Source organism: Ambystoma mexicanum, chromosome 8 (genome assembly GCF_040938575.1).
Source record: "Ambystoma mexicanum isolate Mex_15411 chromosome 8, UKY_AmexF1_1, whole genome shotgun sequence".
Lineage (NCBI taxonomy): Eukaryota > Metazoa > Chordata > Amphibia > Caudata > Ambystomatidae > Ambystoma > Ambystoma mexicanum.
Genome location: NC_090929.1, coordinates 1,647,639,834 through 1,647,655,259, shown reverse-complemented (window position 1 = coordinate 1,647,655,259; position 15,426 = coordinate 1,647,639,834). Strand labels below are relative to the sequence as shown.

Sequence of the window (15,426 nt, the reverse complement as noted above, 5' to 3'; positions counted from 1 at the left end):
CAGTGTATTGTTCATTTTTAGATCTCATGTTTTTATTCACAGCTTATTGATTATAAACATGTTCCAGTGTGGGCTCTTCTTATGTCACTGTGATTTATCATTTATTTTGTGTGTCTTTTGCTTCTCTAGGCTATGGCCATATATCGCCGGTGACAGACGGTGGGAAGTTTGCATGCATCGCATATGCTGGAGTGGGCATTCCTTTGATGTTACTGCTGCTGGCCGACTTGGGAGACCTCCTGGCTGCCATACTTTCAAAGTGCTATGGTACAGTGCAAAAGTTTTGTTCTCGAAAAGGGCCCGGACAACCATCTTCTAATTTGTCCAAACGATTTTCTTCTTATCGAATCGCCAAACGCAAGGACACAACGGCCAAGCCAGAACAGGTGCTCCCATTGAACCGACAAGTCGTGGTCTTCAAAGAGCCTTTAAACATCACTGAAGTGATGAAGACTAAAACGTTAATGAAACAGAAATCTGCCATCCTCAGGAACAAAGATATATTTGAAAAGATTGTTGCCCAGCAGAGGCTGAAACTGTTGACCATTCATAACCTGAAATTAGCTCGATGTCGCTCATGCCCGGAGCTGGACCAAATACCCCAGGTCCAGCATGCAATAGAGGATTTTGACAAGATCGGGAAGGAACTCAACAAGCTCAACGTGCCAATTTGTCTGATTGCCTTCATTGTGGTGGCCTACACCCTATGTGGTGCCTCCATCCTCCTCATCTGGGAGAAGGACTGGAACTACGTGGATGCTTTTTATTTCTGCTTCATCACGCTGACCACGATCGGCTTTGGTGATATTTTCCCCAATCATCCCAACTACTTCCTGGGTCTTTCTGTGTACACGGTCATCGGCATGGCCATCATGGTTATGGCCTTCAAGCTGGGCCAGGACAGGCTAGTGGGCTGCTACAAGCAGAGCATTTCATGCATCAGCGGGGGGAAGGCTCGCAAGTACAGCAACGTGTAGGCACTTTATACTGCATCCTACAGGGACTTGTCTTCCAATAACAGAAAATGTTGAGTGGTCCGCTGGCCTGCACGGTCTTCTTTAGTGGGTTATTGATATCACCATGCCAAATATTGGTTTGTTATCTACTAGACAATGTTTCTGCAAAGCCTTCCGTTATTGTGACTGGCAGTGGGAACACTGTTCAATGGGCGTTCATGATCTGGTTTTATAAAATGTTGCAGGTTTGAGTTTTAGGTTCATTACATGTAGCATTTTAGAATAACATACTGTTAAGATTTCTGACTGCAGTCATTATATTGCCATGGACTCAAGAGTACATGGGCTCCAAATGCTGCAAGGACTATTAGATGCAGAACCAGCTTAGTGTAAAAGAACTGGACACAGCAGGGATTTACTCTGCTCAAGTCACGCTTCTATTTCGACTGATGGAGCGACTTTACTGAAGGTGAAGCGTCATGCTGCCGAAAATGTCCTCCGCTGAGTTAGAGAATAAAGTGGATTGAGGTGTTGGTGGAAGGGGAGTGCTTGATCCTCTGGTGCCAGAGGCCACTTATGTTGATTTTCCGTTCCATCCCTAGTTTGGACTAAAGATCCAGTTGGGATACCGCCTTGCACTGTCCGGCCATTCCTGAGAGAACAGCCGGTTACGATAATCCTAAGTATTGCCAAGCTCCGTACTGTAATAACAAGCTGGAAAAAGGCTTAGCCTCCATCTGGAGGTGTTTACAACCTTAATATGATTGCATGTTTAAATGCATAACTAAGCCATGACAAACACAATTTAAGACGTTCTCTGCCACATATCATTTGATGATTGCATTTATTTGAATTTATTTATTGTACTTATTTATATATTTTTCACTCTTTTGTAGACAGCTAGCATGTTACCCACTGGCCAATCATTCGCACTCTGAGACTGAGTTTGCATTGTGCATCAGTGCATTGCGCATCAGTGCGGTGAGCATTGAAGTGAGTTACAGATGTGCATTGGTGTACACTCAGATGCACACCTGAATTACAGAAATTGTTTGAGCGTGATAGACGCAAAATACTTGGGTTCCCATCTATTTTGTCAATTTTCCCATGTAAAGTAGCCACTTGAATGCCTTTCTAATCTCCATTATTACCCTGACCATCTCCCTGCCTCCTTCTACTCTTTGTGCACCATAAGTGTTGGTGCTATTCCATTTCTCCAGTGCCCACCCCTTTTAAATATTCAACGTTTGTCAACTAAAGATTATAACTTCTGCTATTTTGCAGAGAGCCTTAGTCGCACTTCTGACATGCTGCAAAATATGACTAAAGTCTAACTTTGTTCATGAGCCAGTCGCCTGCCGGTCAGTTATCATGCAAGTGAGAGGGTGTATCTAGATTCCAATTGGTGCATCTAGTGTCCAGTGGGTGTATCTAGATTCCAATGGGTGCATCTAGAGTTCAATGTGTGTATCTAGAGTCCAATGGGTGTTTCTAGACTCCTCTGGGTATACCTAGAGTCACTATCGGTTTCACTTCCCCCTTATCAGTCCAGTTCATGTCACTTTCCCGAGGTGTTCTGCAGGGATCTGCCCTCTCCCCTATTCTGTTTAATCTCTATGTTAGGTTTCTTCTGTCCCTCATACACTCCCATGGCTTCTGCTATTATTCCTATGGCGACAATACACAAATCCTTATCCGTCTTGATTTTAATCAGGCTGAGACGGCCAGTCGGTTTAGGATGTGTCTTCAGGATGTAGGGGAATGGATGACGTCCAACTAAATGGCAGTAAGACTGAGGTGCTGGTACTATACCTCGCCTCTTTTCTTCTGGCCTAATGACTGTTGGCCTGCTTCTCTCAGTCCTCTCCCGATACCTGTTTTATCGGTGAAGAATCTGGGGTCATTATTTCTTCCTCCCTTGCTATGGATGGGCAGGTGGCAGCAGTATCTAAGAGTGGAAACTTTAAATTGTCTATACTTAGGAAAGTCTTCCCTTATTGGCCTGAAAAATGCAAGGCCACAGTGGTTGCTGCGCTTGTTATGAGTGGCTTAGATTACTGCAATTTGATGTATCTAGCCCAGCCATGCTACTTAGTCCATCGCCTTCAGCTTTTGCAGAATGCTGCTGCCAGAGCTATCTTATAGCCCTCTTTTGTCACCCATATGACTCCAGTACTTAGGCAGCTCCACTGGCTCCAGGTGGAAAAGAGGATTTTGGTTAAGTTCTTGTGCACGGTGCACTGTGCCTTCAATGGCCTGGGCCTGGAATACATCCAGGACAAATTTGCCCGTTATGTCCCTAATTGGTCTCTCCATTCTCAATCTTCATTTCTCGTTGTGGTCCTCCGCTTTAGACTGGCGCGCATGGGCGGATGCGCCATTTCAGTTGTTGCAGTGAAGGCATGGAACGCTTTCTTCTGGTATTGCGCATGATGGTTGACCAACTTGTTTTTTGACATCTGCTAAAAACACTTGTGTTCTAAATCTGGCTGATAAGCTTTCTCTGTTCACATTAGCGCCAGTGTGCCTTCGGGCATTTGTGCGCTCTATAAATTTGTATAACATAACAATGGGTGCATCTAGACTCCAGTGGGTGTATCTAGATTCCAGTGGGTGTATCAAGTCCAGTTGGTGTATCGATTCCAGTGGGTATATCTAGACTCCAATGGGTGTATCTAGATTCCAATGGGTGCATCTAGAGTCCAGTTTGGTGTATCTAGATTCCACTGGGTATATCTAGAGTCCAATCGGTGCCTCTAGAGACCGATGGGTGCATCTAGGTTCTAATGGGTCCGTCTAAAGTCCAGTCGGTGTACATAGTTTCCAATGGGTGTATCTAGACTCCATCTAGGGTTCAGTGGGTGTATCCATATTCCAGTGTGTGTATCCAGATTGCAGTGGGTATATCTAGAGTCCAATGGGTGTAGCTAGACTCCAATGGGTGCACCTAGAGTCCAGTGGGTGTATCTAGTTCCCAATGGGTGTATCTAGATTCCAGTGGGTCTATCTAGACTCCAATGGGTGTATCTAGTCTCCAATGGGTGTATCTAGACTCCAATGGGTGTATCAAGAGTTCAATGGATATTGAACTGGTTTGGGACGCCCTGCGCATACATGAAAGCGCAGCAGGTCACAGGCGCGCCGCACAATGCAAGGTGCATCTCTTCTGCATCCTGCACTTCTTCCACTTTGATGAATAAGCTGCATTAGAGAGAACGCTCGTATTGAGGTGAATATAGGAACAGGCGACATGATCACCATTGTCAAGTGTCTATTGCCCCAGTCACATCACCACAACTGGATACCTTTACAACCTGTTGGACCCCTATGCAAGGAGCGACCTTGCCACCCCCACCTTCCCCTGACCAGGTAAACAGTCCATTCCCTGGACACCTCTTTTTGAATCACATTCTGAAGCCATTGAGGCTAAAGCGTAGGTTGCATCAAGGAAAAAGACCATGCACTCGGCGTAGAAGGCCAAAGAATATTTGCCACCATGGACCCGTCCCTTGTGCAGCTGTGCCAGATATAGACAATGTGTGTGCAGAAGCGAGGGCGGGATGGCTACCAGATTTAAAAACAAATCAAATATTTCACTTCATTCAGCGACGTCATTTAGAGGTCGTCAGGTCTCTCCCTTGCCACCCCTGTGGACTCCCTTGCACCTTCGTGTTTCGTCAAGGGGTGAAAGGTTGTGTTCCATCTCTTCCTGTGATGCCCCTTGGGGGTGGGGTCAAATGACATCACTTCCTTTGATGTCATCATAGGTCTATTGTTGTGTGATGTCACGTCCGCTACCCCTGGCATTTGGTGAAATGACATCCCTGACTTCATTGCATCCAGCTCTACACGTGAGGTTGGGGGTAAAACATGTAGGTGACTACCCCATAGGGCTTCATGAGTTAGCAGCAATGTCCAATATTGGCAAAAGGACAGAAGACCTGGTCAGAAGCATACTGATAACACATCTACAATTAAAAACACAAGTAATTATTAGAGAGCGAGTTGTCATTAGCCAAATCCACACAGATAGCAAGAACAGCAGAAGCCGCATATAGAATAAGGGAACAAGTAAATACACTGAGCTCGGCAGCAATGAACACCCTTCAAATGAAAGATAAACATGGGAAATAATGAGAACGGGTGCCCAGAGAAAGACCCACGTGCACCATATGAAGGTATGAGATGCCGTAGATGCCACAGTGACATTTAGCCGATGATCCTTGACGTCCAGCCAAACACTAAATCTGCACTGTCTGTAGCAAAGGGGGTCATTGTCCTATAGTGTGTAGGCAGAAAAACAAAATGATTGCAGGCATTGGCGTGCCATGCCCCCGGAAGTGAATAAAGTTCTTCCGAAGAGGAGACCCGAACAGTACTCGTGGCCAACTGCACATGCAGGAGAAGGTCCAGGCGACACTGTGACATGAGCATAGATGTTATAGAGACTGAAATAATGGCTGACTCAAGGTCTGACCTGACCATTGTATCTATTAATACATACAAGCCAATGGCCAGGCAAGAGAAAGTACATGTGTGGAAGAAGAACCAGGAGAACAGGGAGGCTTCAGCATTGAATGCCTAGGTTACAAGACACGCTGCTTAGAATATTTGGGAAGAAAGGTGAACACAGAGACACACTTCACCAGACATGGGTTAACTGTACTAGGTTGAATCAACCAACCAAAACTAGATCTCAAACCTCATTGAGATGGCGTACTGCAAGTCTTACCTGTTTCATGAATATAGAAGTTATTTTGAGAAGACCTGGGCTGTAACAAAAGCTATGCAGGTGGCATCATACTAAAGCTTGACGCCACACGTATAACGTCTGCCCAGTGCCAACTAGAGCTCGTCAAGCAACACTGGCACAAGTTCAGAAAATACAAAGTCAAGGAAATATTGAAACATCCGAATGGCTCAGCCTAGTGGTTTTGAGTAAAAAAACAACATTGAACAAATTAAAGGTATGTATCGACCTTCGCAGTGGAAATTAAGAGATTGTGACAGACACCCATTCATTACTGAGCATGACAGAACTTGTTCTCATGATGCAAGTACTTACTCCAAACTGAGCATGCATGACACATGCCACGAGAGATGTCTACACATGTCGTCCAGGCATCTCAAAGCATTTTCAGTATTTCAGAGTCTCCTGGATGAGGTGCTAAGCGGAGCTGGCAATGGGCTATACTTCCAAGAAGACATACTAATTTACGGAAATAACTTGTCCAATCATGAGTAACCCTTGAACAACATACTCCATAAATTACAAGAGGCAGGAGTAAGACCAAAGAGGGAGAGAAATGCATTTGCAGATCATAGACAGTGGAATACCTCAGATACACCATGACCACCATGGGAATTAAGGGAAAGGTTGATCTCCTGAAGGCCACCAATGAAGCACCTGAACCTTCCAAGAAGGAGGAGGTCAGTTAGCTCCTTGGTCTCGCAGAATATTACACCAATTTAGTACTTTCTTTCTTTGTGTGCAACACATCCATGCACCAACTGCTCAAGAAAGGAGCAGAGTATGTCTAGTCAACTGACTAGAGAAAGAACTCTAAACACATTCAGTTATGCATCACTGATGCACCATGCCTACAATCTTGTAATCATAAATGGAGTACGTACATTACAATGGACACAAGTGCATGCACATTTGGTGTTACCCTAAACCAGTGGAATAGTGATGAAGCAAAATGAGTTGTGTTTGCTATCAAAACGCTATCCTCGTCACTTCTAGTCGTGCACTGTCCCCCGATACTGTGAGTATAAAAAACTAGATGAGGCAAACCTTTATAACCCTATACGCGACCCCCCCCCCTTCAAGGGGTCAAATATTCAGACTTCTCTGCCCCAAACATTCCTGTTTTATTTGGCAGACCTTTAACACTATGGTTGTGACCTGTACACCTGCACTGAAGACACGAGCCTTGCTTCACCCCCACTACATCTCTCATGGTGGGTCAGCACGTGGCCAGCTCTCCCACACATTAATCCGTATCAATCCCTGCTGTCATACATCCTGGGCATAGGAGATGGAAAATGAATCAAACTTGTGCTGTAGTCCTGTAAGAGAATATATGCTGAACTGTACTGCACGTCGCTGTCCCACTGTGCATGTGGGGGCTTCTCTCTCGTTTTAGGGAATGTGGCTTTCAAAAGAATAGTACTTTAAATTAGTAATGCAACCACTTTTTGATTACAGCTAGTTCATCGGCATCTTTTCATTAACGCCTAATATTGACTTAACAAAGCAGATAAATAAAAAAGAACTACTTAGATGACAGTAAGAATTCATTTTAGATTTCAGATTCCATAAGAATTTATGAAGGCAACCTTACGTTGACTGTTATATCTTGTTCTATAACAATGTTCCCGTGCCACATTTATTGTAATTGACCTTTTTCCTGGTTCCAAGCTTGCAAAGATCTCCTCTGCACCTGACCAGGTTCATTGCAGTTGAATCATGTAGACGACGTTCGTTTGCTTTCTTTTTTTAAAAAAATGCTACTGCAGTAATTTGTTAATATTTTGGAAAAAAAGGCAAGAGAACATGGAAACGCATACAAACATGCTTTTGCATGAAGCACTGTTTCTCAGAAACTCAGGGCCACACAAAAGAACACGTATTCCGTTCTTTTAAAAATCACTACTATGTAATGGTTGGTCTGGTCTAAAAAGAACAACCTTTGTTGAACTGTTCCTGAAATTCTGGAAATGGGACTATGTGAGCCAGACACAAAACTGCACCTCCTAAACTGCCCTCTTCCTGACATCTGATATGGCCACCCTGCTGACAATGTAGGCTGGTCCCCTTGAGGAAATGTGCTCCTTCATAAAAGAGAAAATTGAGGAACAAGAAAACGGAGAGGAACGCTTCGATGTCAGAATTCTCGGCAGTCCAACTTGAGCAGAAGGTCAGCGACATTACTAAAAACTGCTCTAATATATTGTAGAAAAAGTTTGGCTTGAGCTATAATCTTGATGTTGGTGAGACTCTTCCAACAATAGTCAACAAAGACTGCCAACATGTGTTTACGGCTGTTTGCAAGCGCAAACCACGTCAGGTTTACAGACACTGATTTTCTATTGGACCTAAAGTTTACGTAGAAGGTTTACTCAAAAGGGACATCTTCCATCTTGGAATTTTGAGATTAAAGAAAGTAGGTGTGAGAGAACATGTCTGCATGATGATATGCTATATGAATGACATTGGAATTTTTCGAATCTGCAGATGTTTTTTTCTGAATAAAAATAAGTACATGCTATTGTAATATTTATAAGGATTCAGATGGTTGGTTCATACAATGAATCTTGTAATAGGTTTTATTTGTACTTGTCACCAAATTCTGCATGTGCACTTTAACATACAAATGGAATGTAGTACATCGCAGAATGTGTTTTTCTTCATAAACCAAGAATTGCAAACTTTTTCTACAGTTATTGCCATTTTACCTTTTTTTCACTGACATTTTAGTTACAGGGCCTTGTTGATTGACTGCCTCATATTATACTTTTGTATTGCACAACTGTTAAACATTCCCCGAATGAAGAGGGAAAAACAACAATGGAAAATATTACAAATGAAGTTACCCGAGTAAAGATTAAAATGAAGCTTCTTGTGTAGGAAATGGTATTTCAAAAAACAGCTGTTCCAGTTATGTTCTTCCGTTACCAAACCTGGTTGTGGCAATAATAACTTGAAGCAAAATTACAGAATTTCAGATCTCTGAACACAGAATGCATATGGGGTGTCTGCACCAGCATGCTACTTCCTTTTGCCAGTTTACTGTCAACTTCCCAAAGAGAACTCCCCTGCATTCTCCCATCAACAAATGGTGAACAGAGGTGGGTGTTTCCACATAGTGTCTTATACACAGTTATAACACATCCCAAGACAGCCACACACACACCTACCACATGCACAAACAAATGTATATGTGCACACTGACACCAACCCAAACCCCACTGTCTCAATTACAAATACACACCTATTTCATGCACACACAAACACTCATACTGTGAACATATACTCACATATCAACATGGTCTAAAAAAAGGATGCCCAAGCTGTTGTCAGCAACAAAAGCAAACCTATGTAGTTAACAGAATTATGAATTTCTTTACCAACTTTTTAAATAACCAAATTGGCTGTGGCATCACAGTCTCAATAACAGTGGCACCGAACACCTATGACAATGATCAGACCAGGCCCATGCCTCCAAGCTTCCCCCACCCTCCTACAACCCTCTCATATTCTTACCATATTTAAACTCTGTTGGAGCTGTTCAGTTTTGTAAAAGGTTTGTAATTAGAATTGGTTTATGTGTCTCTGCTGGATACCTGTAGAGTTGGTTATTCATGGAAGCTATAACCTTTTCTGCGACAAGTACCTTCCACGCCTTAGACCACCACATGATTAGAATTGGCCCTTCCTCTGATTTCCAACATCGGGCTATCATGATTTTGGCTGCTACCAACAGGTGGGTAATTAACTTTGCAGAGGAACCTGAATTTGAGTTTATCTCCTCAAGTAGATCATTGAACAGAACCGCCAATGGGTCCATGGGCCTTTGCACTCCCATTATATCCTTGATGACTGTTACGATTTGCTTCCAAAAGGCCCGGGCAATCGGGCAGTCCCACCGCGTGTGAAAATAAGAGCTTCTGAGGCCACATATGCGCCAGGAGGCCGAATCTAGGCTATGTTTGAATTTGTATAATCTCGCGTCGGTAATAACACTGATATGTTAACTTAAACATATACTCCCTGTTTGTAACACATCTAGACGATGGGTAATTACGAGCCCGTAGGTCCAGCCACATGAGGTCTTCAACAATGTCTCCCAAGTAGTCATATATTTCAGCTTTATTACTAACATATCGTTTCTCAGTATCTTATATACTTTGGAAATACACCCTTGAGACATCCCTTCCAAGGAGCTAGGTTCGAGAGACCTGGGGGTTCATAGAGCCACCTCTTTAATCCGCAGGTAGACCAACCAATGTCTCATTTGCTAATGCTGGAACCTCTCAAACTCTGAAATCGAGAATGTTTCTTTGCATTCGAAAAATGTTAAGGGTGAAGCCGCCTTATAGAATTGAGAAATGTGTTTTAGTCCCTCTCATGTTCAAGCATAACAACCCTTTCTGTAAGTCCCACAGTGAAGTGTCAGTTAAGTATGGGTGATAATGGGCCCAAACCAGGGGCAATTTCTTTGCCTCTTAGTTCTTTGCTCCAACAGTATAATGTCGCCTTGATCGATGATAGCAGATGGCCCAATTTTTCCAGGGTTGTTGCCAAAATATGAGGCAAAGAACTAAGGGGTGATTCGGTCACAGATTGTTCCAGGACCACCCATGTTGGGGCCAGATTGCACCAATCCATTTTGTAATGTGGGCCATATATGTTTTATTTGGTCCAATCCAGAACTTGAATCCTTCCAGACAGGCATCGCCTCTCATGACTTCTTTGGTAATTCGAGGCCTTTTACCCCTCCAGATACATTTTGACACCATTTTCTGCAACCACTGTAGGGCCGGTTTTGGGATCCTGAATGGGAGGGCCGAACAGCAATAGAGGAACTTTGGTAGCAGGTTCATTTTAACTGCCGTAATTCCCATCCCAGAAATCTCCTGTTTTCCCCACCTCTTCAAATTGTCCTCCAAATTCTTAAAACATTTAGGGACATTTTCAGAGTAGATATGAACCCCTATGTTTTTGATTGCATCCATTCCACAGTTTAGTGGGCATATCTGGCATAGTCTGTGCAAGTCAGCTTCCATCATTGCTATACCCAAGGCTACTGATTCATGATAATTGATTGAAAAACCTTGTCTCTCAGAACAACTGGATTTCAGCCATGGCCTCTCTTAACAAGGTTTGCAAGTTTGTAAGTGTCAACATGACGTCATCTACACAGAGGGAGATCTTACATTGACCTCCTTGAGCCGTAATACCTTCAATCATAAGGTTGTCCCCAATCCATTTAGCGAAGGCCTCCATAATAAGTGCAGAAATTAAAGGAGAAAGGGGAGATCCCTGTTTCATGCCACGGGTAATGTGTATAGGGCTAGTACGTTTACAATGCATTCATATTTTAGTAATGGGGGTATTATAATTAGCCAAAATCATGTGCTGAAACACGGGACCAAAGTTATAAACACCTGAAGCGTATATCGCATGAAGGCCCAATCTACCCTATCAAATGCTTTAGTCCCATCCATGACTAATATAGCCACCTTCGGTTTCTCATCTTTAGCTATTTGTACTAGAAAAAGAGCATAGCATATAATATCAAAGGTAGTTCTACAATTAATAAAGCCGGTTTGATTTGGGTCCACCGATAATCTATTCGCTAACATTTTAGAAAATATGTTGGTGTCAATATTTAATTATGAGATGGGCCTATAGAATGCACACTCTTGAGGATCTTTCCACGGTTTAAGAAGCAGGATAGTAACTGATTACTCCATCGTGGTGGTCACCCGATCCACTCGATGAAAAGTGTTCTACAGTTTAGTGAGCAACTTAAGTAGTTGAGCCCTAAACACCTTATAGAAGAGAGGGGTGTAACCATTGGGACCAGGGAGCCTATCTTTCAGTCAGGAATTTTAAAACCTCCTCTGTTTCTTCAGAACTCATCAGGTGCTCCAAATGTACTTTTTCGGCCCCCAGAGAGTCAGGGTAGGCCAGCTTCTGTAATATATTTTGTTTGGTCTTTTGGGGAGCTGGTCTTGCCATCATGGTTTCTGCTAAATATTGCTCTAAAGTTTGTATTTTAGAATCTTCAGTATATTGCGTAGCCCAGGTCGAATCTTTAAGTCCAATTATAGTGTTTCTATTTTTAATCGCTTGCAGTTTCCTCACCAGGTATTTATTTGCTTCATTGCCCATTGCATAATATGACTGCTTGGTTTTAGCAAGGCGTTGGGCTGTTCTCTCTAAGTGCACTTCTAACTTATTCCAAACTATTCTAAGGTTTCTTGTGTTTTTGGGGAGCACTTCTTTTTATGGGTCAGTTCACAAAACCCCAGCTGTCCCTCCACTTCTTCCCTAATTGTGCTTCTGCGTTTCATGTAACCTGATGATCATGTGATTTGTTCTACCGTGATGACCGCCTTTATTGCATTCCAGATCGTGGGGTCAAAAGAGCGTCAGTAGAGTGTTCAAGGAAGTGGTAATCGTCTTTGTGATAAAATCGCTAAGAACAGGATAATTTAGCCTCCAGGGCACCCTTACTGGGGGAGAGCACATTTTGAATCGTAAGGCCAATTAGGGCCGGCGCGTGGTCTGATAGGATCCTATTTCCCACCAACACCTCGTTGGTGCATGCCACCAGAAGAGAAGAGGTCAGCAAGAGATCAATTCTCTAAAAGGTGTTTTTGACATGCGAGAAATATGTGTAGTCCCTTTCCTCTTGATGATTTGACCTCCATATGTCAACCACCCTCAGTAATCTAAAGAGGATCTGCAGTGCAAACGCAATCTTAAAATCCCAGGGGGGCTGCCGGGGGGGTGACTGTCAGATTCCGTGATACCACCCCGTTCCACCTCCTCACCTGATTCTTCCTTTATGATGTCCAGTACCTTTTTTCTTTTGGGTTCCTTTAGTTTCCTTCTTCTTTTTCTCCTTTTTCTCATGCAAATAAGGGAGAGCTCCTTTGGAGCCCACCCTGACCTATAAATAAACAGGATCAGGGGGAACCCCAAGGAGCAACCCCCCAAAAATGTCCAGGGAAAAAGCCGATGTGGCAGAAAAAACCCTGATGAGGTGACCTTTCAGTGTGGACCGTTGAGGTGATGTCCTTAGTAGTAGAAATATTCAGGAACTCGGAAAAAAGGAAAAGTCACTCTTTCCCTGCTGTGTAGATCTTTGAAGGATCACCCTTGACACCCGGTGGCAAGAACAAGGTCTCCGGTATTTTGTCAGGATTGAACACAGTAGTCCAGGCAACCTCCAATTGATCTTGCAGAAACAGGACGGCATCCAAAATGAACACAGAAAGGGAAGGCAGAAAGAGGAAAAGAAGGTAAGTATGAAAAAACGCTACAAGACTAAAATTGAAGATCAGAAAATCAGAACCAACAAGCGAAATGTGCGAGTGGTGCGATTTCCGGAAGAGGATGTCGAAACCGAAGAGACCGGAACAAGAAAATACCCAGGTAAGAATATTTAACAGAAAAGATGTAAATGATGAAAACACCTAGATAAATGTGGTAATAGGATATAGAAATCGATTGTACCAGAACTGCAAAGTCCAGAGTATGTCCAGAGAACGGACAGAAACGGTAAACGAATAAACGCGGAAGTAACGAAGAGTCGTTATTTCACAGGGAAAAACGAAGGCAGAAGGCACATGGCAATTAAGGAAAGAATAGCTAGAAGGACCGAAAGTAACGCTGAAACAGACTAAAGAAATAAGCAAACAGGGAGAGAAGCGGACAGAAATAGTAGGCAAGGAAAAATAGGAGAGCACAGAAAAACGCTAGTACGAACGAGGCGCACAAGCAACGGTCCTTAGATATAACGTGATGTGTATCCAGAAGTAACCACCTATAAACATGCGGCGGCCATCTTAGGTGTACACTAGACCGCTGCAGCCGGTTAGTGCACACAATTCCTCCCAATCTCCACTGATGCCAATGCTTCCAGGGACAAAGCCTGACAGTATGCCACCTTCTTAAGCCAGCACCACCCAGTTTAGCGGGGTACAAAGCATGAAACCGTCGGAGAAGGCGGGGAGAGTGAATGTTGCAGGCTGGTTCCCATGTCCTCTCGGAAGAAGTATAGCCCTTCCAATGTACAAGGTATTGGATGCCACCTCTTCTATATCTTGAATCTACCAACCTGTCCACCTCATATTCATCAGGTTCTGGAACACCTGGTTGTCTCACTGAAGGTAGGGTTCCTCCAAAAGGGTCCTTGACATAGATCTTGAGAAGGGACGTATGGAAGACAGAGGGAACCCTCTTAAGAGATGGAGGTCATTTCAATTTGAATGCTACTGGGTTAACTCTGGAGACCACCGAGAATGGCCCAATGTATCTGGGAGAGAACTTGAACTTCCCCCTGCGAACCCAAGGGGGCAAAAATTTGGTCGACAACCACACCAAAGTATCAGGCTTCCAGTCAGGATTGGGTCTACGAAACTGATCAGCCTGACCCTTGTAGGATCGGCGACGTCCTCGAGGGATTTCAGGGCATTCTTGTGAACCTGTCCGAGGGAGGTTAATAGGTTGTCCACTGAAGGAGAGTTGGTGGTAGAGAATCCACCCCAGGGTAGGTGTTGAGGATTGAACCCATAGGTACAGAAAAACGGACTCATGTTAATAGTGGTATGTTTGGCATTGTTATATGAGAATTCCGCCATGGGAAGGTAGGCAGCCCAGTCATCCTGTTCGATATTACAAAAACAGCGAAGGTACTGCTCCAGTGTGGCATTCAATCGCTCAGTTTGGCCATTTGTCTGAGGGTGGTACCCCGAGGAAAGAGCCCAATGTATGCCCATCTGCTCGCAAAGAGAAGCCCAGAACTTGGAGGTGAACTGTACTCCTAGGTCAGATGTAATGGTCGGAGCTAAACCATGCAATCTAATCACATCCCTGAGAAAAATCCTGGCCATCTCCGGTGATGAGGGAACTCCAGTTAAAGCCGAGAAATGTGCTAGTTTACTGTAAGTATCCACTGTCACCATTATGGTAGTATGGTGATTAGAAACAGGTAAGTCTACAATGAAATCCATTGATATCTGTTCCCAAGGCCTATATGGTAATTCTTTCCGTTGAAGTAGACCTAGTGGTTTTTTCCTGGATACTTTGCTTGAGGCACAAATGGGATAAGATCTGACATACAACTTGGCATCCTTATTCATATGAGGCCACAAGAATTGTCTGGAGAGCAATTCCACAGTAGCATTTTGTCCTTCGTGACTGGACATGGGGTTGTCGTGGCACCACTGTAGTGCCTGAGCTTGTAGTGCAGGAGATGGCAAAAAGAGTGCTCCCTCATGGACCATTAAACCATTTCCAAGAGAGGTCAAATTCTCGGAAAGCCTTCTTTCTTCATCCTCGCGGTGGCTTCGAGTACATCCTTAAGAAATGGAATTACAGCATCCAGAAACCTGGGATTAGGTAAGAGAGGTTTGTTGTCGGTCCACTTGCCAGACCAATCACCTAGGCTCCTGGATAAAGAGTCTGCCAAAACATTTTTTGATCCGGGAACGTAAGTGATATTGAAATCAAAATGCGAGAACTAGTATGCCCATCTGGCATGGCGAGAGTTCTTGCACTCCATCTGTTGGAGAACCCAGAGATAGCGGTGAACTGTTCTGACCAGAAAGGGATTGGTAGCACCTTGGAGAAGATGTTGCCATTCCTTGCAAGCTTGGCGAATGGCTAAAAGTTCTCTTTCAAGATAGAATAATTCCTTTCACTGGTGGTCAGAGTGCGTGAGTAATAAGC

At 43.7% G+C, this 15,426-nt stretch overlaps 1 protein-coding gene across 1 annotated transcript in view; it reads left to right on the top strand.

Annotated features, from left to right (window-relative positions):
* KCNK18 (potassium two pore domain channel subfamily K member 18) overlaps positions 1-8,576 on the top strand; it is a 173,695-nt gene extending 165,119 nt beyond the window's left edge. Inside the window, exon 3 of the mRNA XM_069611913.1 lies at positions 130-8,576. Within this exon, the coding sequence (XP_069468014.1) occupies positions 130-977 (848 nt within the window). The 3' untranslated portion in view covers positions 978-8,576. The remainder of the gene's footprint in view (positions 1-129) is intronic.
* The last annotated feature ends 6,850 nt before the right edge of the window (positions 8,577-15,426 follow it).